The sequence below is a fragment of the Gymnoscopelus microlampas genome (assembly GCF_963454915.1).
Source record: "Gymnoscopelus microlampas genome assembly, chromosome: 16".
NCBI lineage: Eukaryota > Metazoa > Chordata > Actinopteri > Myctophiformes > Myctophidae > Gymnoscopelus > Gymnoscopelus microlampas.
The window spans coordinates 47,442,096-47,468,742 of record NC_139953.1 but is presented as its reverse complement, the minus strand read 5'-3'; the positions used below and the strand labels follow the sequence as shown (position 1 = coordinate 47,468,742).

At 42.7% G+C, this 26,647-nt stretch overlaps 1 protein-coding gene across 2 annotated transcripts; it reads right to left on the bottom strand.

Annotated features, from left to right (window-relative positions):
• Positions 1-43: 43 nt before the first annotated feature.
• On the bottom strand, positions 44-26,647 carry ddx1 (DEAD (Asp-Glu-Ala-Asp) box helicase 1). Of its 2 annotated transcripts, XR_014602516.1 has the most exons (27): positions 26,609-26,647; positions 25,854-25,905; positions 23,401-23,464; positions 23,244-23,273; positions 22,799-22,895; positions 21,581-21,628; positions 19,911-19,994; positions 19,151-19,234; positions 18,295-18,371; positions 17,315-17,387; positions 17,020-17,096; positions 16,578-16,692; positions 16,092-16,233; positions 14,226-14,286; positions 13,664-13,762; positions 13,400-13,489; positions 12,757-12,945; positions 12,548-12,599; positions 11,921-12,067; positions 9,597-9,688; positions 8,026-8,098; positions 7,633-7,705; positions 6,832-6,874; positions 3,360-3,455; positions 2,708-2,828; positions 1,304-2,064; positions 44-1,175 (listed from the first exon to the last, which is right to left on the bottom strand). XR_014602516.1 is itself a non-coding variant. In XM_084081753.1 (26 exons), exons 1-26 carry the CDS (start codon positions 26,622-26,624, stop codon positions 1,934-1,936), a joined length of 2,226 nt encoding a protein of 741 aa, XP_083937879.1. In that variant the 5' UTR covers positions 26,625-26,647; the 3' UTR covers positions 44-1,933. The 2 variants fall into 2 exon arrangements, 1 of the variants encoding a protein (XP_083937879.1); XM_084081753.1 differs by having other exon boundaries at positions 44-2,064.

Sequence of the window (26,647 nt, the reverse complement as noted above, 5' to 3'; positions counted from 1 at the left end):
GGCCAATCACAGCACGTTTTTTTCCCGGGACTTGTCAGAATCTAGTTACAAAATATATAAAATAAAATATCCCGTTATATTTTTTATATACAACTAGATTCTGCCAAGTTCCGGAAAAGACACGCTGTGATTATAGTCAGGAAGCTTGCCTTCTCCAAAATGGCGGCTGAGATACAGACGCCCGAGGCGTCTACCTTTATATGTCTATATGGTCAACCCACCCAATGTGAAGGCCAACGTCCAGGACAAGGAAGGAGTCCCCTTGAGGAAAGGAACTAGAAGATACTAGAAGACACAAGAGACTGTGTTAACTTACTACAACATCCAGAAAGAATCCACCCTCCACCTCTGTAACTATAAATAATTCCATAACCTTGAGGGTTTTCAAACAATATATTTGTTACCTAGCTTAATGTGACAAAGGCTACATGGTTTACAAAGGTTTTGAATGCATACACCACTCAACGTTTTAGGTAATTAACATGACGTTAGTCGTTTAACACATCGGGTGCCAAACACGGTCTGAACCGTGTTTTCACAGAGTAGCGATTTGGTGCCGAACGCGGGCTGAACCGCGTTTGGTGTCTTTTTGTTTTGTTTCCACACGGGAGGGGCCGGAGCAGCTCTGGAATCACCCGTGGTGATTCTGAGAAGGAAGGGCCTTATAGATCACCGTGTCAAAAACATGGCTCCCATCCGGTTCCGTTCTATCTCCTTCTCTAAAACCCCTATAACTCCGAAACTTTTTACGCTGGGGAAAACGACTCATTTTGTATGCACTATTGCTGCGCCATTGTTACTCACGTGAGAGATATTAATGCACGTCGTGAAGTCTACAGCTTAAACAGCGCTGCGCAGCTCAACGGTGAGACTTCTGGCACCGAACGTAATCTGTTATTATAAAATGCTGGCACCCAATCTGTTAATACACCATTACATTAAATTATTAAATTACAAACAGAAAATGTAAGCAATTTTCATTGCAGCTTTGAAAGTATAGGCTACAGCAATTCTTCATTGGTTTTCCTCAGCCAGCCTCTTCCTATACTAAAGTCTGGCTTCTTGTTTGGACAAAGGACAATTTAGCAGCTCAATCACTAAACCCCTCGTGTAGGATATTCTTCTCCCATTTCTCAAAGCTTCCAGGTTCCATTCAACAAGAGACGTGAGCCCTCCTTTATAAATAGACAGTAAATCAAACCTGGGATTATACTGACTGCTTCTATGATGCATTTTGGGAACGTTCAATATGAATATAACTCTAGAAATTAAGCTATTAAACTTAAAACTGTTCCAATGAAACATGTTTGCTACTACCTGCAGAATATCTACAGCTCAAACATGATCCTACAATTAAAGTTTGGACGCTAGACTTGAAAACCTAAAGAAAACAAAAGAATAATAATCACACAATGTCACACAGCTGCTTGCTTGGGAGAAATTATCCAGTTACGACTGCAGGAGCGCTAATGTGGGGTTCTTCTGGGACCCTCAGGGTTCCTTGAGGGGGGCTGTGTGTATGTGTATGTGTTCTGTATGTGTGGAAGTGTTTTATTTAGTGACGATTTTCCTTTTAAAACTAAAAACCTATAGCTTTAACCAAAAAACATCACTTGCATTACCGTTAAATGAACAGTGTAAATGATTCTATTCCTTCTCTATGTTGAGGTCATGTTGTCTCTATCGAACATCAGCATATTTTGTGTCTTTTTTTAGTGAATGAAGTGATTCTGCCTCCGAAAATCCCCCTCCCCCCCCAAATAAATAAAAAGCTCAACTCAACGTAAACATTATTAATTGCAATTTCCAAATGGGGTTTCACTTCCTATAATAACATTTGACACTTGCTTCGGCTTACAACAAGTGTGTGTGTGTGTGTGTGTGTGTGTGTGTGTGTGTGTGTGTGTGTGTGTGTGTGTGTGTGTGTGTGTGTTCAGAAGGCTCTGAACAGCTGGTTGGGCATGTATCCCAGGTGGAGGAAGGAGGTCTGGGCCTCTCTCTCCAGGGTGGCCAGCTCCTGGACGGTGGGGGCCAGGGCGTCCACGTGGCCCTTGTAGTGCCCACCTGGAAGGAACATGGTCATCACATGGTTATGTTCAGGGGTGCACATAACTGGTGCGCATGCGCACCCAAAATAAAAAATGAGCACCACATCAGACGACGCGAGGCGCTTTTGCGTACCGACAGCTGGGACAGGAATTTCCAAGCTTTTATTTTTTTAGCAAAAATAAAAAATAAAAGCCTGGAGATCGAGACTAGGAATTTACTTCCTGAAGCCACACTCACACAATCACGCTAAAGCATGCGTCGGCCCCCATACACAGCCATTAGGCGGCGGGGGAGAGGACATTGTGTGAGTGTCTCGCATCGCCTCGCATTGCCTCGCTGCGTGCACGCAGCCAGCAGCGGCTGTTAGAGGCACTCGTCACCGATGATGAACGCACCGTGATGGTGCAAAATATGCCGTGAACGTCCCAATCTGGCGGATAAAAGCAGCGCAGCAGCACAGGACACCAACCTTGGGGGGTTCACCAAACGGTGAGAGGATAAAAAACGGCGAAAATCGGCGGAAGCAGAGAGTCCTTTTTTTTTGCGCAGCTGCACCCCCCCGGCCCTTTTATGTTAATTTCATCCAGATGTTTTTATACTGATGAATGGAAACAGAAGATGATGATAATAAACAGTGCCAGGCTTAACTCACACCTACCTCCTAATGTCTTCCTCTGGCCATATGTCACCTTGCCGTCAAAGTCGTCCAAAGGAACCTTAATATCAGGCTCACACTGAGTGATGGTGCACTTCAGATGTTCCTCTATCTCTGACAACAGCTGGAGAGGAGAGAGAGCCAGAGAGACAGAGACACAGAGACAGAGACAGAGACAGAGACAGAGACAGACAGAGACAGACAGACCATTAAATACAACATGATGGAAGGAGAGTAAAGTTTCTCTCATCCTGTAAATAAGAGTGGTTCAGGCCGTGATCCAAAATAATCATATTTGAACTGGGGACCCCCCAAAATAATCATATTTGAACTGGGGACCCCCCAAAATAATCATATTTGAACTGGGGACCCCCCAAAATAATCATATTTGAACTGGGGACCCCCCAAAATAATCATATTTGAACTGGGGACACTTCTTTCTCGTTATACCAGATGTACATATAGATGTACATATAGATGTACATATAGATGCATATATACCTCATTTTAAATTTCCCCAAGTTCACAAAACAGACTATCTCTCTTCCTCTGGAGTGGCATTAAACCTGCCAGTCTCCAGAGCTAATGGTGGTGTTCCTGACCAATATACATATAGATGTATATATAGTTATCTACAGTATATGGCTTGTCTCACCTCTTTCTCATTATACCAGATGGTGCAGCCTCCGTCCTCCTTCAGTCGGGTGTTGTAGCATCCTCTGCCTCGGTTGGCACACACATGGTACCACACCTGTATGCACATACACATGTATTAAAACAACACACCTGTATGCACATACACATGTATTAAAACAACACACCTGTATGCACATACACATGTATTAAAACAACACACCTGTATGCACATACACATGTATTAAAACAACACACCTGTATGCACATACACATGTATTAAAACAACACACCTGTATGCACATACACATGTATTAAAACAACACACCTGTATGCACATACACATGTATTAAAACAACACACCTGTATGCACATACACATATATTAAAACAACACACCTGTATGCACATACACATGTATTAAAACAACACACCTGTATGCACATACACATATATTAAAACAACACACCTGTATGCACATACACATATATTAAAACAACACACCTGTATGCACATACACATATATTAAAACAACACACCTGTATGCACATACACATATATTAAAACAACACACCTGTATGCACATACACATATATTAAAACAACACACCTGTATGCACATACACATATATTAAAACAACACACCTGTATACACATACACATATATTAAAACAACACACCTGTATGCACATACACATATATTAAAACAACACACCTGTATGCACATACACATATATTAAAACAACACACCTGTATACTAGGGGTGTGCCGATATATCGTCCCGCGATATATCGTGATACGTTTTCGCCAGTGGCGGAACAACTGAAAGCCGGGCCGGGAGGAAGAGCACAGTGATCAGGCCCCCCGCGTGGTGGCACATCCCGCGCGCGAAGCGCGCGGAAAATTTTGCGGGTTTGGGTCGGGTCGGGTCACCTTTTGGGGGGCTTTTTGTCACTTTATTTCGGTTTTAGGGTTAGGATAGGGTTAGGTTAGGGTTATGTTGTTTAATTCTTATTTCTTATTTTTGCCTGATTTTACCGATTTATTATCAAAAAATGAATTATTGCATCACTGTGAGTGAAAATAAACCAACAACACGCAACATAACATTTCAATATTATTTTAATGATGATAATAATGCTTTAATTAAATGAGAGGCGGAGAGGCGCCGCGGAGAGGTCGCGGCCCCGGCCCGGTCGCGGCGACCGGGTCGGGGCCGCGACCCTGGAGGGCCCGGCGGCCGGGCCCTCCAGGGTCGCGGGCCGGGAGGCGGCCGCCTCCCTTGCCTCCCCGGACGCTCCGCCACTGGTTTTCGCGACGATATGTATCGTTTTGGGAAAAAAAAATATCGTTTTTGAATTTTTTTTTTTTTTTTTTTTTTTTTTTTTTTTTTTACAATCATAATAATCAGGCATGCAAACGGCCCCGAAGTGAAAAGAGTGACAACATGTTTTTTTTTAGGGTCAGGTGTCATACTATTTGGATTCAAAACGGCTATTGTAGCTGAAAAGCTACAAGTTTGCATGTCTGAATAATGCAAAAACAGAATTATTTGTTTGCATTTTCTTTTTTTCTCCTCCATATATTTTCATAATAAAAAAAGTGCGTATCGTATCGTATCGAAATCGTATCGAAGTTGTGAGCCAAATATCGTATCGTATCGTTTCGTGAAATTAGTGTATCGGCACACCCCTACTGTATACACATACACATGTATTCAAACAACACACCTGTATACACATACACATGTATTAAAACAACACACCTGTATACACATACACATGTATTCAAACAACACACCTGTATACACATACACATGTATTAAAACAACACACCTGTATGCACATACACATGTATTCAAACAACACACCTGTATACACATACACATATATTAAAACAACACACCTGTATACACATACACATGTATTCAAACAACACACCTGTATACACATACACATGTATTCAAACAACACACCTGTATACACATACACATATATTAAAACAACACACTGGATACACATACACATATATTAAAACAACACACCTGTATACACATACACATGTATTAAAACAACACACCTGTATACCAGTGTTGATTTTGACAGCAAATTTTGATTTCGTTTTAGTCATAGTCTTTTGAATAAAAATCTATTTAGTTTTAGTCATATTTTAGTCATCTGAAATGTTTTAGTTTCGTCTAGTTTTAGTCGACTAAATATCATAAGATTATAGTCGACTAAATCTACAGTTGATTTAGTCTACTATAATGTATGTTGGCGGTGCCTTGATGGCGTCGTAATGGCTGATTTTACACTTGGTTGCATGCTGAAAATAGCAGATCTACAAGCTCACAGGCTTGTAGATCTGCTATTTTCAGAGCGCAACACCCGAGCGTAACCAAACATAAAATGACTTGTCTTTTAGTTCTACTGGATCTCTTCTCCACTGGTCCCTCACTAACATTTTAGTCTAGTTTTTATTTGTTATATTTCTTAATATATTTAGTCTTAGTTTTAGTCATCATAGCTTAGTTTTTATTTTGTTTTTATTTTGTTTTCGTCAGTGAAAAAGGGTAGTCGACCAACATTTTTCGTCATAGTTTTAGTCGACGAAATCAACACCGCTGTATACACACAAACATGTATTAAAACAACACACCTGTATACACATGTATTAAAACAAAAATAATCTCACGACTGAACCTGAAACCAATCTGTGATTGGTGAAACAGCGTGAAAGGATCCCCAACATACTGATTTTGTTTTAGGCATCATCGTTCTAAACCCGTGTTCTTGCTTTTCTACACACAGCTAACCAGTTGAAGAAATCACAGATGGAGGCTTTAACCTCTGCTTTTATGAAACATCTCAGACCATTAGGGGTTTATGGAAGACAGGCAGTGGCTCAGGGGTAGAGCGGCCGCATGGGAACCCTGAGGTTCCCGGTTCGATCCCGGGCTCCCCCAGAGTTAGTGTGGAAGTGTCCTTGAGCAAGACACTGAACCCCTAATTGCTCCCGATGAGCAGGTTGGTGCCTTGCATGGTTTCCTCCGCCATCGGTGTGTGAATGTGTGTGTGAATGGGTGAATGTGTGTATTAATGTGTGTGTGTGAATGAGTGAATGTGTGTGTGAATGGGTGAATGTGTGTGTGAATGTGTGTATGAATGTGTGTGTGAATAGGTGAATGTAATGCACAATCATTGTAAATATAAATGCACCATTTACCACTTCTGAACATGTATTCTATTGCTAGTTTGAACAATTCAAATACTGTTTTAGTTGTATATTAACTTGAATGATCTATTATTACTGTATGGCTTGACGTTGCCATGTGGGTTAGGGTTATGCCTGAGTTGGACTTGGTGACGCTCCGTTCTCACCTTAAGAGAAAGCCAGGAGTCAACCGAGAGAAAGACATGTGTGACTCTATGGAATCTAAATGACTGAATCAGTTGTGGCGAACACTTCAGAGACGATGTGAGTCATTAAAACATACCTTCTCCTTCTCCATGGCGACCAGAGAGATGGCCAATCCCATCCTGTCAGATTGAGAGGGACAAGATTAGCCAATGAGCTGCCACGCCACACTGGCTGCTGGTGTTTACAAAAACTATTCAAAACGAGCGCTGCGCTCAGGAAAAAAAATCTTGGTGGACACGACACCCTTACTATACTGTACATCACAACATAGGACATCTCACTCCTATTCTCACTCTACTGTAGACTCACTCCTATTCTCAACCAGTCTGAAGATTCACCTCTTCAGACTCCACCTCACTCAGCACTCCTAGTTATCATATGTATTTAAAAAAATATATATACATATTTTTTTTTACGTTAATCATATCGTTTCAAATCGATTGATTAGGGTTCATGACATTTACTTTGACCTTGTAAATGTACTGTAAGTCACTCTGTATAAGAGCATCTGCTAAATGTCTACATCGTAATGATGACATTAAGATATTTCCACCCAAACCTTTTTCACACACACACACACACACACACACACACACACACGTTAAAGGGATAGTTCACCCCCCAAAAAAGAATACTTGCTTTCTATCGATTTACTTATTTTTTTGTTTTTTGTCGCATTTCTGAGCCAATTTGATGCCCGACTGAGTCTTTGATAGGAGACTCAATGGAGACTCTTTGAGTCTCCTACCGGACACACCACCGGTCATCAAATTATTGGCTTAGGAATGTGAGAAATTCAAGTTCCCATGGGGTGAGTAATCAACAGAAAAAAAGTTATTTTTGGGGTGAACTATCCCTTTTTTCCACCCAAACCAACCTTTCGGCTCGGCCCACTCTGCCGATGCGATGGACGTAGTTCTGCTTCTCGTCTGGGAGGGTCACGTTAATCACTGCAAAGGCAAATTGATAACAATAGTGAGGTTCAATGAGGAACGCAAAAACACCTGCAAATGACTTTTTGTATAGTTGCACATGAATGAAAGTATGAATGAATAAATTAATTCGTTTTTATGTGTGTGTCTCGTCTTAAGACCCATTCCTTTCAGAATTATAACCCATTTAGGCCAGAGGCCGAATTTTAAAACGCCTTCTGAATCGTTTTTTTCAGGAAATCTTATTTTTTTTATTAAAAAAAAGAGAAAAAAGAATCCTGTTGCTATACACATAGCAACATCTAAAATGACTCTATCTAAAAAGTGTTCCTCCTTACCAAAGGGGACGCCGTGGATGTCGATGCCTCTGGCAGCCACGTCTGTACAGATCAGGAGCTTCACTTCTTTTTTCTGAGAAGAAGAACATGCAAGAGGACCTCAGCATTCCACACACACACTAGTCACTACTCATCTAGTCTGAACCTAGAAGACCTCACTCAGCATTCCATACCAACTAGTCTACTACTCGTCTAGTCTGGACCAAGCACTAAGCAGTGTTGATTTGGTCGACTAAAACTATGACGAAAACTTTTCGTTGACTACCTTTTTTCACTCAGACTAAAATGTTAGTGAGGGACTAGTGGAGAAGAGATCCAATAGAACTAAGACAAGTCATTTTATTTTTGGTTGTGCTCGGGTGTTGCGCTCTGAAAATAGCAGATTTAGCAGCCCACAACGTGTCGCAGTGCGACGCGTTGTGAGCTTGTAGATCGGCTATTTTCAGCATGCAAATCAGTGTAAAATCCGGCATTACGACGCCATCAAGGCACCGCCAAAATCCATTTAAGTCGACTAAATTAACTGTAGATTTAGTCGACTAAAATCTTGTGGTATTTAGTTTACCAAAACTAGACTAAAACTAAAACATTTCAGATGACTAAAACCAAATCAAAATTTGCTGTCAAAATCAACGCTGGCATTAAGTTACAGTCATCCACTTCATTGTCACATATCTCACATTGTTTTTACGTGCATTGCTCTGCCACGATGCGATGCCAGAGTGCGGTCTACTCTAGCAAACACCAACTCGGGCCTCGTGCATCGCTGCTCCCCATACCCTCCTATCTAACATCAGGGTCTCTGGAGCTCTACAGCGGTGGTTCTCAAACCTTTTTCATGTCAAGGACCCCCAAATTGACACTTATTAGCCCGCGGACCCCCATTTGAAAAAATATGCCAGATATGACCAACATATGAGAAGATCTTTATGTCTCTAGCAGTGATTCTCAACCATTTTCATTCCAAGGACCCCCCGTTTGACATGCATTAGGCTACAGACCCCCCATTTAATGGCATTTATATCTCTGGGACCCCAATTTATATTGTAAAATCAATGTTAATTTAACTCTGAGAGTGTACAAATGGAACCAAATGGACCCGTTAGGGTCCATTTAGTTAACTATCCATCATTTTGCTGGGGACCCCCTGGAACTCCCTCAAGGACCCCTGGGGGTCCCCGGACCCCACTTTGAGAACCAATGCTCTACAGTGTTGTTAGCTAAACTGTCGCGCCGCTGTGTATCTGTACGTAGATGGTGTAGCCTCTTGTCTTTCCTAGCTGTGTCCTGGGTTGGCTCCCACGGTGTCAGTTTGCTTGCCTCTAGTTCCGGGTGTGTGACGCAGTGCCCTGCCTGCCTCATCCTTCTCTCTATGACTTTGTCTGTGACCCCGTGGGTAGGATTGGTGCATTGCTCTACTTTTGTTTTATTACTGCTTTGTTGTTTTCATAGTACAGCCCTTTGGGACATGTTTTGTGACATTGGGCTGTAATACAATTTGACTTGACTACTTTATAAAAGTGCAAATTCAACTTTACTTTTATTCATAAAATAATGTTGTTGTTTTTTACCTTGAAGCGGTCCAAGTTGTTCTTTCTCTCATTAGGCTTTCTGTCACCGTGGAGACAGACACAGGAAAACTGATGGCCTTTCTTGTCTGGACCTGAAGACAGACAGACAGACAGACAGAGAGACAGAGAGACAGAGAGACAGACAGAGAGACAGACAGACAGACAGACAGACAGACAGACAGACAGAGAGACAGACAGACAGAGAGACAGACAGACAGAGAGACAGACAGACAGACAGCCAGACAGCCAGACAGAGAGACAGACAGACAGACAGACAGACAGACAGACAGACAGACAGACAGACAGACAGACAGACAGACAGACAGACCGACCGACAGACAGACAGACAGACCGACAGACAGAGAGACAGAGAGACAGAGAGACAGACTGAGTGTGGAATCTCACATTGTTTTTTTTTTTTAAAGATGCAGAGAAATTAAAAATATGTTTTTCAAACTTTTAGAGCATAGTTACCCCCGGTCATAATGAGGACTCTCTATCATTTGAGGGTATTTTAATATTAAAAGTCCCTAAAAGTCTACTTTAATTAGTGTCTTAGAGAGACACTGTTGGGCTGCTATGTTCTTTACTCGTTTTTAAACTTAAACGGTACACTGAAATATGTATCTTAAAACATTTTAGGTTAGAAATAAGCAACGTAGTGACATAAACATGCTTCACAATGGCCCTCTACAGGGTTCCCACAGTTTTTTAACAATGAATTTTCAAAACTTTTCCAAAGTATTTTAACCCCATTTCCAGGACTATATAAATCATACAGTGCAATAATGAGACTCTTAAACCAGTCTGCCATCAATGCCCCAAGACAGACTCGAACGAAGGCGTCACGTGACAAAAAAGAACAGATCTACAAGCTAACAACGTATCAAGTAACACTGCATTTTACCCATCTTTCACGTACATGTAATGCTAGACAAAAACAATGTATTTCGTTGCAGTCGGGCAGATACCTCTTATCTCCGTACAGTCCGTAAGTTTAACTTTTTGTGTTTTTTTCGTAAATCATACAGTGTCACACACAAGCATCAAAAGTAGCAGATCTACAAGCTCGAAACGCGGCGCGAAGCGACGCGTTTCGAGCTTGTAGATCTGCTACTTTTGCCATTTTAGAATTTGAATCCTGGACATACTGTATGAGGTTCCCACCCGACAGACACGATAGCCAAAGATTTTCCAACCTAATTTCAAACCTTTTCCAGTCCTGGAAAACTGTTTTTATAATTTCAAAATATTTCCAGGAATTTCATGACCGTGGGAATCCTGCCTCTACCTCGCCAAAAGAAACCCACCGCTCATTAGATGCAATGTAAACCCACCTCCTCCCTACAGAATGAAGCACTGCTCCATGTAAACCCACCTCCTCCCTGCAGAATGAATGGAGTACTGCTCCATGTAAACCCACCTCCTCCCTACAGAATGAAGCACTGCTCCATGTAAACCCACCTCCTCCCTGCAGAATGAATGGAGTACTGCTCCATGTAAACCCACCTCCTCCCTGCAGAATGAAGTACTGCTCCATGTAAACCCACCTCCTCCCTGCAGAATGAATGAAGTACTGCTCCATGTAAACCCACCTCCTCCCTGCAGAATGAATGGAGTACTGCTCCATGTAAACCCACCTCCTCCCTGCAGAATGAGGTACTGCTCCATGTAAACCCACCTCCTCCCTGCAGAATGAAGCACTGCTCCATGTAAACCCACCTCCTCCCTGCAGAATGAATGGAGTACTGCTCCATGTAAACCCACCTCCTCCCTGCAGAATGAAGTACTGCTCCATGTAAACCCACCTCCTCCCTGCAGAATGAATGAAGTACTGCTCCATGTAAACCCACCTCCTCCCTGCAGAATGAATGGAGTACTGCTCCATGTAAACCCACCTCCTCCCTGCAGAATGAGGTACTGCTCCATGTAAACCCACCTCCTCCCTGCAGAATGAATGAAGTACTGCTCCATGTAAACCCACCTCCTCCCTGCAGAATGAAGTACTGCTCCATGTTAACCCACCTCCTCCCTGCAGAATGAATGAAGCACTGCTCCATGTTAACCCACCTCCTCCCTGCAGAATGAATGAAACACTGCTCCATGTAAACCCACCTCCTCCCTGCAGAATGAAGTACTGCTCCATGTAAACCCACCTCCTCCCTGCAGAATGAATGAAACACTGCTCCATGTAAACCCACCTCCTCCCTACAGAATGAAGCACTGCTCCATGTAAACCCACCTCCTCCCTGCAGAATGCAGCACTGCTCCATGTAAACCCACCTCCTCCCTGCAGAATGAAGTACTGCTCCATGTAAACCCACCTCCTCCCTGCAGAATGAAGTACTGCTCCATGTTGTCACAGTCGATCTTGGTCCTGCAGAAGACGATGGCCTGCTCCATCTTGTGCTCACTGATGGCCCTGACCGCGTACTCCCCCTTCAGCACCTTGATGGCCTCCGACCACATCTCTGCAGCACGCACACACACAGATGCACACACACGCACACAGACACACACACACACACACACACACACACACACACACACAATCAAGACCTGAGGACGATTCTACAAAAGCCTTCTCAGAATATTTTCGTGCGAAGGACGTCCCCCAAAATGATTATGTATTTTGGTCGTGGACCCCCCCCCCATCTGAAAATGTTTTGTGCCAGGAACCCCCCCAGAAGAGAAGTTGTATTGTACAAAGTGACGCGCTGTGAGCTTGTGAGGGCTGTGAGGGCAGATATGAGAAATACCTTAAATATACAAATACATTACTGACACAAGGTCACCTGTTTTAAGCTTGTAGATCTGCCTTTTCTGATTTTTTTATATTTGAAAATGTATGAACATTTTTCAACATTGAAACAATTATGACGATTACTTCAGACATTGTGATCAGTGCTGCCTCCTGCTGGGCAGACTGCTGTCCTGCAGGCTGTTCTCACCTGCACTGTTGGCTCCTGGTCTGGTGTTGTCTTTGGCATGGACCTCATCCGTCTGACACACACACACACACACACACACACACACACACACAGGAGGAAGACGGTCACAAACACACAGAAGAACTATACAACACTCTTCTATAAAAGATAGTGTAAGTGATCATTTCTGGTTCAAACTAAAGGTTTTATTGTGTGTTAAAGAGACTGACCCGGACGTGGCTCTTCCCCAGACGCTCCCACAGGCGGTCCAGCTTGGGGTTGACGGGGACCACCACATGGTGGACCGTCTCGGGGACAGAGTCCTCCCCCTTCAGGTCCACCCAGGTGGGGAAGTGCATGATGCGCTCTGACAGCTTCTTCACGTCGAACGAGTGCAGCGTGGCCGAGCACACGATCACCTGACCAGGAGGAAGGAAGGAAGGAAGGAATGTCGGTCAAATGCAACTGGTAAGCAGTGTTGATTTTGACAGCAAATTTTGATTTAGTTTTAGTCATAGTCTATTGAATCAAATTCCATTTAGTTTTAGTCATATTTTAGTCATCTGAAATGTTTTACATTTTGTCTAGTTTAGGTGTAGGCATAGCTTTACTGAGGTTATTCTTAGGTTACTAAGAATACCCGGTGGAGACTGCTTCGAGGTCGGTGGGTTTGACACGGGGCGAGCGTGTTTTGGGGGCGAGCGTTCTTGTATTCATTCAGACCATGGCCATTCTTTCTGCAATGTTCTCTCTCTCTCTCTCTCTAGACTCTACATAAGCTAAAGTTGATCTCACACTAAGCAGGACAGTCAGTGAAATGGCGTATGCTAATCTTAACATGGACATCGTACAACGCATGTGGACGGACGTTACCTGCAGTCTCTTGCCATCTGAGGTGACCTGAGGGATCTGGGCGTGGATCCTGTTGATGAAGTCTGTGTATCCTGCTGACAGGAGGCCGTCCTGGAGGACCAACACCACAGCGGGGGGTTAGAAGAACACATGGAGATCATCATCACAGGGGGTTAGAAATGAGACATGTGGGACTACAGGGAACCAGGAGATCATGTGACGTGTTGTACAGTACACACACACACACACACACAGTAAATTCTACACAGACGGTGTTGTACGTACACACTCGTCCAGGACCAGGAAGCGGACTTGGGCCAGGCTGAGTTTCCCAGTGGATATGAGGTCATCCAGCCGGCCTGGCGTTCCCACCACAATGTCAACCTGATGTGGCACATGACCAGAGCGCGCACACCGAAAAACCACACACACAATCACACACACACACACACACACACACACACACACACACACACAGAAACACACACACAGAAACACACACACACACACACACACACACAGTATTGTAGTTAACACAACACCAACCAAGAAACAGAGACCACATCACTCCTTAGCCCAACTGCATTGGTTAACAGTGAAATATCAGAATTGATATTAAAACATTACATTTAGTTTTTTAAAGCCCTAAATGGTCTCGCTCCACGTTACATCTATGATCTAAATATTAACTCCACTTTCATCCCCCAGGTTAGTCACGTCATGTGCTCAACAGCTCCTTTCAGTTCCTAAAACAAAACACTATTCAAAAATAGCAGCTGTACAAGTTCACAGCGCGGCACGAACGCCGGCTGCAAATTTAATATTAGCAGCAGCTAGTGAGACATACCCCTTGTTCCAGAACGGCCAGCTGTTCTTTGGCAGCCACTCCACCGATGATCAGCAGACCACTGCAGTAAAAAAGACACAGAGATACAGTAGATATTTAACTCAAAAAATGTTCAGAACCCAAGATATCATTATCTGAAGATTTGCTGCTCCATTCACTAATTGTTTAACTTATTACTGTATCTCGGCTCCTGAGCACTTTTTTTTTACTATGATTTTTTGGCCCAGACATGTTATTTTCAACATCAGACAATTAATGTCAACAAGGTCGCGATGACCTCGTTGACATTTGTGAAACCACACAGTGCAACCCTCAGTGATTAGCACCCATCAGGGGATCGATTATACTGGAGAAAAAAATTCTGTGACTACTTGAAAATCTAAGATAAATTGAAAAATCTCTGGCACTGGGACCACATAGCCAGAAATAATTCTGTCACTCTATGAGTTAAGATATTATTGTATTGTCCCCTTGAGGAGAAAAGATCCTTTTGCACACCTACAGAGAGACGGACAGGTGCGTCGGAGTAATGAACTTGAAGAGCAGAAAAAAGGATTCCCGTACAACACTGTCTTCACTTCACTGATGAAGGTCAGAGTGACCGAAACGTTGAATCGTTCTATCAGTACATTTTTGTAAGTGAAGACCTTTTTTACTATCGTCCCCTTGAGGGAAAAGTGTCCTCTGTACTTCAGCCATCTCAAGGAGCAGTGAGCAGCCACAGTACGGTGCCCCGTGGGGACCAGTTCTAGTCGTAATGCCAGGTCAAGGGCACTGGCTCAGGACTATGTACCTACTGTATAACCCATTCATTTTAGATTTGAGCTAAAAAGCATTATTTTACACTTTGGGCTATTCAAAAATAGCAGATCAACAAGCTCATAGCGCGGCACCGAGTGCCGCGCTATGAGCTTGTAGATCTGCTATTTTTGAAAAATCGTGAAAATGTGTGCAAATCTTTGAATATATATATTTTTAAAGCGAACATTTTTAACTCAAATCTTTGCTTCTGGGGGGTCCCTGGAACAAAATATTTTGATGGGGGTCCGCTGCCAAATACATATCATTTTGGGGGTCCTTGACATGAAAAAGATTGAGCACCACTGATATAGAAACATACGTTTTTCAGAATACTGTTGAGATTTAGGAGACATGTAGAATCGGCTTCAGGTCTCAATGGGTTAAGCATGCATGTCTTTAGGTGTGGGAGGAAACCGGAGTTCCCCGAGGAAACCCACTAAAACATGGGACGAACATGCAAACTCCACAGTAGCTCTACCTCACGGGTCCAAAATGACAGACCCAAACCCTAATGATTTTTTTCCCCGAGACTAGATGTCAGTTATGGTCCATAATGAAACGTAGCAGCTACGTAGCAGCCTACAAGAAGAGACGACAACATTAAATTGCATGTTTTCACCTCCATTAAAAAGGAATCCATGATCGCACACGCCACATGCGCATTTTGATTCCACGGTGGGATAGCTTTGATGCATAAACGCATCTAAGAAAAAATAAAACTACTGGTCTTGGTGCCAAAAACTGTTTTTTTAGAACTGTGGTCTAGAACAGTGGTTCTCAAAAAATAGCTGACATACAAGCTCATCACTTCGTGCAGCGCTGTGAGCTTGTACATCTGCTATTTTTATTTTTATATTTTTGAAAAATCTTGAAGAGATTTCAAGAAGAACACAAATCTTTTCTTCTGGGGGTCCCTGGCACAAAACATTTTCAGATGGGGGTGTCCGTGGCTAAATACATTTCATTTTGGGGGGTCCTTTTGGGGAGAACTACTGCTTCAGAAGGCCTTTGTAGAATGGGCCTGAGGTCTTAATGTGTTAAAAGCCATTCAGAAGCTGCTCTTACCTCAGTTTAGGATTGTCCACATATTTCTTGAACTGGTTGACCACGTTGAGCGTCTGCTCAGCCAGCTCTTTGGACGGTTCAATGATCAGGGCTTTGGGTGCGTTGGATGTCGACGTCTTCACTTGGCTCACCTTGGCACTGCCTGGAAACAGATCGCAAAGACTTAACTAAACTGATTCAAATAGCTGTTATGCTACATAAGCCCACAGCGCCATCGTGTGGCCATTCGGCCATGCCTCTGCCGTCGCTGAGTGAATGTGTGTGTGAATGGGTGAATGTAATGATACGATACAATATTACTTTATTGTCAGCTCTCACTACCCCCCCCCCCCCCCAACCCCCAAAAAAACCCTCACAACGCGGCCGTGAGCTTGTAGATCGGCAGTTTTTGCAGAATGTTGGTTCCAGAATAGGTACGATAGGGTGCATGTGGTTAAATCCTAGCGTCGTCTGTTTTGTTACATATAAACAGAAGGAGACACAGACCTGTCTGAGAGGACTTGACGGTGTGTCCATCCGTTGCCTGATCCAGAGCCACGAAACCAGCCTGAGGAGGATTCTTAAAGTCCTCGGCTCCAAAGTTGAACTGCAGCTCTGCATTCTGTGGCACAAATAACAGAACATTAAATATACCAGAATGACAACCATCTTCATCTGGTCACATCACAGGGTTTGTAAAGTGGATAAAAAATCTAAATACATCCATGTGCAGTTTGTCATTTTTGTGAGAAGGGAGAGGATAGAGAAAGATTAAGTTCAGGAGCAGAAGTGAAAAGAAAAACAGAATAGAAACAAGTCAAATAATGTTGTTCTGTAATGACGCCTTCAGTAAACACAAGGTAAACGAGGTAATATGTTCAGTAGTGATAGCTTCAGTAAACACAAGGTAATAATATTACCTTGTTCAGTAGTGAATAGTGATACATACCTTGAGCACACAGGAGGCATAGAAAGCCTGGTTCTTCACATGCTGGGGGATTTCAAAAGCCAAACCCAGGTCAGTGCCTGAGTGGAGAAAAAGGAGAAAAGTGGGATAAATAAGTGAGATATTCCACTGAACCACAAAACCCTTTCGCTTTGTTTGAGTCTGCAACACGACGTGCCCAGAATTATGACACCAGGGTTAAAGTAGTTAATGGTGTCTGACCAATGACAGATGTTTGTGCTCTAGTGGTTGACTTTGAAACCAGCACCAATCAGAACGCAGCTTATGAACCCAGTACCGTTTTTGGAGAAGGAGACGTGACCGTTGTCCAGATCCATGTAGCATCCGATGGTGTCGTGCATGGTAAACTCCTGTAGGGGGCAACAGAACCAACATCAGTTATAGAGGATATGCGCATGCTTGAAGTGAATGGCACATCGAGTGGCAAATCGAGTGGCAAAGAAACTTGCAAAATTAGTTTAACGTTGTTTAATGCAATCAGATATGACTTTTCTGTTTGGATGCATGGGCTGTCAAGGCCAGAACGTATTTTTTTGACACTCAGTAGGCATTCCTGCATAACTTCCGGGTTTGATGATGATGTCACACGCATATCCTCTATTACTCAACGTCCCGCTTCAATAGACATACAGAACACGGGGCATAAATGCATTAGGTCAGGGGTCTTCAACGTTTTCAGCCCAAGGACCCCCTAGCTGAGAGAGAGATGAAGCAGGGACCCCCACTACATATTGTATACATTTTTTTGTTTTAGATTAAACTTTTTTGTTTACTTGGTCTGCTCTTTTTTACCTCTACACCTCTACACCTCTACACCTCTATACCTCTTTGCCAAAAATAGCAGATCTACAAGCTCACAACGCCTCGCAGTGCGAGGCGTTGTGAGCTTGTAGATCTGCTATTTTTGGCTAAAGTGCTCCTCAGAAAAAGGGATGCTAGGTTTTAAATGGTTAAGGTAAAACAAATAATCATATCACACAAAGATTTCGCGGACCTCCTGTAGTAACTCTGAGGACCCCCTAGGGGTCTCGGACCCCCTGTTGAAGACCCCTTTATTAGGAGGGTCTTGACCCTACCAATATGGCGGCCGCAAAGACGCATCGCTCCAATGAACAGCAGCGCCCAATGCTTTATCCAAGTCTATATATATACATCTATGACAGTGGTTCTCAAAGTGGGGTCAATAGTTCCATGCGGGGGTTCCAAATGGACCCTTACGGTATCATTTTGAACACTCTGAAGAGTCTCTGGTCTTACCTCTCCGTAGCTGTCAAACTGCTTGTTGTGCGACTTCTTTCCGGTCCCACCGAAACCAAAGCCGTACTTATCAGTTCCTGTGGAAGAGAGGTCAGATGTTCGTACAGTGTGACTGAGCGCTCTGTTGACCTTTAGCTTGATTTGGAAGAAATCTTGTACGTCCAAAACGCAAAGATCTACTGTAAACTGGTTGAGCGTTAATCTAACTCTGGGAGAGTTCCATTAACCCATTAAAACCAGGAAAGCACCGGTGTCATTTTACATTTTAGCAACATAGGATTTTCAGAAACTCAAAAATAGCAGATGTACAAGCTCACAAGCGTGTCACTGAATGCCACACTGCGAGCTTGTACATTTTTTTACATTTTTTGTAGACTTTTTTACCGATAACCGATATAACGATATTGTCCAACTCCTAATTTCCGATACCGATATCAACCGATACCGATATATGCAGGGATTATTGTGATTATGGTAAGCTCACATTTCATATCACACACACCATACAGTAAGAACTCCTGTAACTTATTTAAAAATAATTTAAAAAATCTGTTTTTTTTTTCAAAAAACAATATTTATATTATATATTATATTCGATTTTTATGCTAATATCGGCCGATAATATCGTACATCCCTACTATTTTTGAAAAGTCTTGAAAGTGTTGATTTTTTTTCTCTTCTAGGGGTCCCTGGTACAAAATATTTTCCGCGCGGCCAAGTGCATATCATTTTGGGGGTCCTCCTTGGCACGAAAAATAACTACTACTGATTTAGAAGGCCTTTGTAGAATGGTCCTCAGGTCTGAATGGGTTAACACAGGAGTTTACAGTGTAGTGGTGGTGATAATATAACGTACCTAGATCCAGAGCTGCCTGACTGGTGGACCAGCCCACACGACACAGACCCTGGTCATGACACGACACCTCGTAGTAGTACTTCCCTGCACACACGCACACACACACACACACACACACACACACACACACACACGCACACACACACACACAGAAAATGGTGCACAAACAATATTAGTTCCGCCACAATGACTTAGCTGCAGGTAGGCCAACATAAACATATATTCACATATCATATAAAGAAGACCACAAATGGCATGTATTCATTCAAATCACCCTCTACCGTTTGCTTACTTTCTAGCCCCCCCCCCCCCCCCCTTCTGACAGCTTCCCCAGAAAACACTGATTGAATGCTGCAGGCCTTCAAATCATCACAAGAGGCCTTTTTCAGATTGACATTCAAACAGAAGTACTATGACATAAAAATACCTGGATTTTATTGCCGATACCAATATGATTTCTATGATGAACATTAATTGTGCATCCCTAATAGTAGATATCTTGTTTCTGATAAAGAAAGAAATCCCACACACTGTCTTCACTTACAGCAAAAAATAAATCATGTTTTGAAGAGAACAACGTTTCAGTCTTGCTGCTCTCTCTTTAATACTTTCTGCTGTAAGTCAAGACAACGTGCAGCATGTGTTCTTCTTCATATGCATTGGTTGTTCCCTCCTCCTCCTACGCCCCTGTCCTGCTATGTAGGTACAGTATGTAAAGAAAGCTTTGGGAGGAATGTGTGTCTCTGCTGCAACGGATTACCTTTGGTGATTCCTTTAGTGGATCTGCAGCCGTGCCACTCTTTAAACTCCCTGCTTTGACAACACATTCCATCTGGACCGATGGCTGGACAGGATGGAGAGACATGGGGAGAGGAGACACACATTCAAATTCAAAATACAATAAAAACGGTTTAAGACTAGAAAAAGTGCTCCTCGGAGCACATGTCTCCGCCAGGTCAGGTAGGTTATTGTGGGCCAGCAATGTTTGGAATTGGCCGATCAGGATGGAATATAAATAATCTGATGGATCCGTCTTGATCACTTGACTAGAGATAATGTGTGTGTGATGTTTGGATGACATTTGTAGGAGTAATATAAATGTTTCGCAAGGATCGCACTTCTGGTGGCGCTATAATAGGGCAGTGTTAAAAGGGTAGCATTTCTTCCTCAACATAGTGCAAATGTGCGTGCAAAGTTTCACCGCAATCGGACGCTGCGTTCATGATTTGCAACATTTTGTTGAAAACGAGCCACTCCTGCAAACTTTAGATGTCAATCTTAGCCAATCAGGATGGAATATGAAAAATCAAAGAGATCGGTCTTGATCACATGACTATAGAGATCATGTGTACCGATTTGCGTGAAATTTGGATAAAATCGGAAGGAGTAATATAAAACAAAATGTTTCACAGAAGTCGGCCTCTGGCGCTACAAAGGCAGATGTGAAAAATGCAGAGCATCCTTCCATTGGCCTCTAGGAGTGTGCATAAAAAGTCTTACACAGATCTGTGCAGTTATAGGTAAAAACATGAATCGGCCTGCTATAGCGCCACCATGAGGCTGATTTGAAACTTTTCTAGTGGCACTTCTTCCTCAGCCTAGTGGAAATGCGCGTGCAAAATCTCACGGAAATCGCACAATGGGTTCACGATTTGAGGCATTTTGTTCAAAACGGAGCAGTCCTGCAAACTTTAGAAGCCAATCCAATCAGGATGGAATATGAAAAATCTTAAAGACATGTTTCGTTTAATGACTATAGAGATACTGTGTACCGATTTGCGTGATGTTTGGACAAAATCTGTAGGAGTACTGTCAAAAAATGTGTTTTGCAAAACTCGGCCTCCTGGTGGCACTAGAACAGGCCCATGTGAAACATTTGGGGCAGAGGTTCTGCTCTGGCATCCAGGGAGAGTGTGTGCACAGTTCCGCTGCGATCAAGCCAACGGTGCCGGAAATTAGCTGTTCACAGACAGAACCACGGACGGACGGACGGACGGACGGACGGACGGACAGACGGACAGGGTGCAAAACAAAGTCTCGGCCATGCCTTTGGGCCTGGCGGAGACAAAAACTGGGGAAAGTACATACAGTTGGAGGGGATACAGGCTAGCATTGTGTTAAACAGAGCTGCCACATTGCGTCGTCATATACATGTTATATATACAGGGTATAAAGCTTTTTGAAACAAATGGCAGCAATCTTTTGCAGTCACTTTTGGGACAGTTAGCATTTTTTTCTCAAAACGTATTTAAATAGTATACAAAAAAAAGCCTCAGATTTAAAATGTGTTTAGAGTGCAGTAGGTATAGAGGTCTATGGGAGGACAATGACTCAGCTCAATTCAATGAACAGTGAAAGATCGCCATCTAGTGTTTCAATGCAGCATTAAAAACATGACATGTCTTCTTGATGAAGTGGTTTTCTACTCACCAAAAGCTGGACTGCGGTCGTAAGGGTTCATCTGCCATTTGTTAAACACTGAAGACAGAACACAGAACACAGTGGAAACCAGAGGTTCATTTGTTAACCAGTTAAAGTTATCAGTGCAACATGCGTTTTTTGCCAGAAAACTCTTATGATTTAGAACAGTTTGTGCTGCACTGTGAGCTTGTACTTCTGCTATGTTTGAACTTTTTTGAATAATTTAGATTTAAAAAAAAAACATTATTCTCTTCTGTTGGGGTGAGGGGGGGGGGGGGGGGTCCCTGTGGTGTGGGGGGGGGGGTCCCTGCTATTTTTGAAAATGTGTTAACATTTGTGCAAATCTTTGAATATACAGCATGTATTTTTTAAAGCCGACATTTGTAACTCAAATCTTTGCTTCTGGGGGTCCCCAGAAGCAAAGGAATTGAGATGGGGGTGTCCGCGGCCAAATACATATCATTTTGGGGGTCCTTCACATAAAAGTAGCAGTGTATATTTGTCTGTCTGTCATGAATTGAGTACAAAAGACCCCAATGGAAACAAGCCATAGTCTTTCTTGGGTTTACTAGCAGACCTTGTATTGAACTATACTTTCCTGTGCTTTTCTTTTGCAAACTGCTAATAAAGTATAAAGTCAATAAGTATTCAAAAGGTTTGAGAGCCACTGATATAAACAACGTACTGTAGGCCCGACTTCTTCAGAGGCACTGATGTCTGTAGCAACTATTGACCAAGTGATCAGCAATACTTTAAGGAAGCCAGAGGTCTTGTACATTTAGCTACAAATGATCAGGACACATTGTAGGCATTTATCTCCACACAATCCGTCCCGCCACGGCCTGCCATTGATGCTCGGCAGGCGGCAGCACGCCATGTTGTCCCACTCAGACACATCATCCAAGTCCAAACAGTGGTTCCCAATCCAGAGCAAAATAGCTGATCTACAAGATGTAGTTCAGATATATTTTCACAATATTTATCTGTGGAACCGAGTCAAACTAAAATGCCTTCAATTCCACCTGCTTGTCAGGGTGAGGGGTCCCCAGTTCAAACATGATTCTTTTGGGGGGGGTCTCGGCCTGAAAGGTTTGGGAACCCCTTGACATAGAACATGTGTGTACAGTGGGTTTTCTCACCTGTACCTCATAGAACATGTGTGTACAGTAGATGGTGTTCTCACCTGTACCTCATAAATCATGTGTGTACAGTAGGTGGTGTCCTCACCTGTACCGCCGGTCTTGACTGAAGCTCTGCCCTTCTTGCCTTCCTGCTGATCCTTCAGGGTCTCGTAGACGATCTGGATCACCGGGATACTGAAGGCCTGGAGAACACATGATGCTAATGCTATCACATCATACACTCTGTATACGTGTGTGTGTGTGTGTGTGTGTGTGTGTGTGTGTGTGTGTGTGTGTGTGTGTGTGTGTGTGTGTGTGTGTGTGTGTGTGTGTGTGTGTGTGTGTGTGTGCGCGTGCGTGTGCGTGTGTATATATCTTTATTGTTTTAGTTTACAGATGTAAAATAGTTGTGACGCTCTGAGAAATGTCATGTAAATGTAACACTCTCAGAGTTAAATTAACACCAAGGATTTAGCTGATTATCTGACATTTTAAATGATTTCCCACAGATCCAATGTTGGATGGATAATGATTGAGTATAGGCTACTTACCCCTGTTTTACCGCTGCCTGTCTCAGCTGCCTACAGACACATAGAAACACAATATTTTAATAAACAAGGATACGCTTAAAGTGTGTGTGTGTGTGTGTGTGTGTGTGTGTGTGTGTGTGTGTGTGTGTGTGTGTGTGTGTGTGTGTCTCTCTCTCACCATAAGGACATCTCCTCCTCCTAGAATCAGAGGGATGGACTCGGCCTGGATGTCCGTAGGGAGCCTGGAATACCAGGGATGGAATTAAAACAACATCAATGACTAGAGAGAGGTAGAGGTTTGGGTTGTGTAGTTTGTTATGATGAAATTACAAATATTAGTGAGATAGCTCTCGCTAGAGGCTTATTATTATTATTATTTGAAGATCTGGATCTTCTTCCTAATTGAAATTGTAAAATCAACATGACATTGAGAATTTGTACACATTGTTTTAATAAAAATGTAATATTATGCGTGTGTACTAAAAATAGTGACTTTCACACCCATTTCACGGTGCTATGTAAGTCCATGAGGAGACTATTTTAGAATATCAATTTCACAACGGAGCAAATATTGAAGACATCTCACTACTATCTGTAGTTACATCATGACAAGATAACTACACAACCCAAAACTCTACCAAACTTACAGTTAAGTGTCATGACTTTGTCTCTGGGATTTATTTAGTTGTCAATAACAGACCTGAAGCCGATTCTACATGTCTCCTAAATCTCAACAGTTTTCTGAAAAACGTATGTTTCTATATCAGTGGTGCTCAATCTTTTTCATGTCAAGGACCCCCAAAATGATATGTATTTGGCCGCGGACCCCCATCAAAATATTTTGTTCCAGGGACCCCCAGAAGCAAAGATTTGAGTTTAAAATGTTCGCTTTAAAAATATATATATATTCAAAGATTTGCACACATTTTCACGATTTTTCAAAAATAGCAGATCTACAAGCTCATAGCGCGGCACTCAGTGCCGCGCTATGAGCTTGTAGATCTGCTATTTTTGAATAGCCCAAAGTGTAAAATAATGCTTTTTAGCTCAAATCTAAAAATGACACAGTTCCAGGTCTTAATGGGCTAATCAAAGACTCAGAACACCTGCGGATAGGGGCAGTGGTGGCCTAAAGGTTAGAGGAGCGCCCTCGTTGCCGGAAGGTTGCCGGTTCGAATCCCCGGACCGTGGGGTGGGGAAGTGAATGGTCACCACTTCCCCAACACCGCTGAAGTGCCCTTGAGCAAGGCACTGAACCCCAACTGCTCCAGTGGAGCTGCTTAGTGGCCAACAGCATAAGACTGTGGTTGTACTGGTCAGCTCCCAGGTTTTAATGTGTCTATCTGTCTGTCTGTCTGTCTGTGTGTTCCTATGTGCAGGGCGTTGCTGAAAATGAGCACTTGTGCTCAGCTACTACCCTGGGTAAATAAAGAAGAAAAAAAATCATCCTACGTTGGTTGATGTTATGCTGTATCCAACAACATGACAGCCATGTAAACAAACACACCGTGTCAATCATTTACAGCTAAACGTTGCTCTCAAGAGTGTTTTTGAAAACATTTGAAGCGATAAATAGACGATGCAGTAACCGAATATTGATTGTATTTGATCGACACCTCCTTGTTTTCCGAGGCGACCGTGGAATACTTATGGAATACTTACATTACCTTAGGCAAGGAAATGCTTTGCTTTGTTGTTAGTTTTGGGTCAATTTTGGGATAATTGTCAGTGCGCTGGTCGTTGTTGAAAAATAACCCCCTTCAGGCTGTGGCCTAGGTGTGTCATCATCCTTATTTTTCAACAACGACCAACGTGCTGACAATTATTAGCTTATAAATGCATGTTTTAGAGGTGCAAATGTATAACCCAATAACGTACAGGTGGTATACACCATTCATTGGTTCTCAAAGTGGGGTCCGGGGACCCCCAGGGGTAATAGTTAACATAATAGTTAACATAGCATCACAATCAAGTTAACCACTTTATCCATGTATATGTTGGTTTTCAAAAATAGCAGATCTACAAGCTCACAAGCAGGCTTTGTATATCTGTTACTTTTGAAAATGTTTGAATGATTTTTTTTCCCCCACATAAATCTTGTCTTCTGGGGGTCCCTGGCACAAAAGCTTTTCAGATGGGGGTCCGTGGCATGAAAACGTTTAAGAACCACTGCCTGGTGTATGTACATAATACAAATAAACAGAGTACATAATAATACAGTAATAATAATAATAATAATACTACTACTACAGCAGGGGTCTTCAACAGGGGGTCCGGGACCCCTAGGGGGTCCTCAGAGTTACTACAGGGGGTCCACCAAATCTTTGTGTGATATGTTTTTTTTTATCTTAACCACTTGAACCCTAGCATCCCTTTTCTGAGGAGAACTTTTGCCAAAAATAGCAGATCTACAAGCTCACAACGCCTCGAGCTTGTAGATCGGCTATTTTTGACAAAGAGGTATAGGTGTAGAGGGGAAAAAAGAGCAGACTAAGTAAACAAAAAAAGTTGAATCTGAAACACAATTTTATACAATATAGAGGGGCTCCCTGCTTCATGCCTCTCTCAGCTAGGGGGTCCTTGGTCTGAAAACGTTGAAGACCCCTGTACTACAGGCCACTTGTCACTTACAACCAGTCCATCTCCTCCGCAGCCTGGCCGATCTCAGTCATCACCCCCATTTCTGTGGAATTAAAACACATTCAGGTTCTTCGTAAATATGTTATACATAACTCTTATTACAGTCTTAGCTCCACCCCCACCCGGTTTCCACTGGAATATCACCAGTAAAGCCCGTATCTCTCCAAACATGTACTTAATGCAAAATATAAGGTTCTTACCCGCTTGCCCTAAATGTTAAATAGGTGTCCGGTGTGTTTGTGTAATGTATTTGTCCATATTGTTCAATAAAGAAGTGTTTTAATCCCGTCTGTGGCCGATTCTGTAAGTTTCCAAAGGGCGGTAGTGATGGGGCGCATCCGGCCAAAATCGGAATTACACTCAATGTAAACAAGAAGTAAACAAGGAGGGGGGAAAAATGTCGTTCGGCCACAGACGGGATTAAAACACTTCTTTATTAAACAATGTGGACTAATACATTACACAAACACACCGGACACCTAGTTAACATTTAGGGCAAGCGGGTAAACACCTTATATTTTGCATTTTGTACATGTTAGGAGAAATACGGGCTTTGCTGGTGACATTGCTGTGGAAACTGTGAGGGGGGGTGGAGCTAAGATTCTCGTAGAGATAACAAATGTCAAAATCGATAAAATACATATACGAGAGTCTTGATCTAAGGCTATTGTGGTCTGTACTTTAATAAGCTTTTAGCAGAATGGTCATTTAACGTCTATATTGTAATAAAACAAGGTTCTTCTCACCACCGAACGCAGCCATGTTGCTAACGTTGCAGAATTCTA

What these genes read in the sequence shown, in the direction of transcription:
- ddx1 (XM_084081753.1), bottom strand. An exon ending in CAGGCAGCGGTAAAACAGGG is followed by an intron (nt 22,896 to 23,243) that starts GTAAGTAGCCTA and finishes TGTGTTCTCCAG; the next exon opens with GCCTTCAGTATCCCGGTGAT. An exon ending in CACTAAAGGAATCACCAAAG is followed by an intron (nt 19,235 to 19,910) that starts GTAATCCGTTGC and finishes GCGTGTGTGCAG; the next exon opens with GGAAGTACTACTACGAGGTG.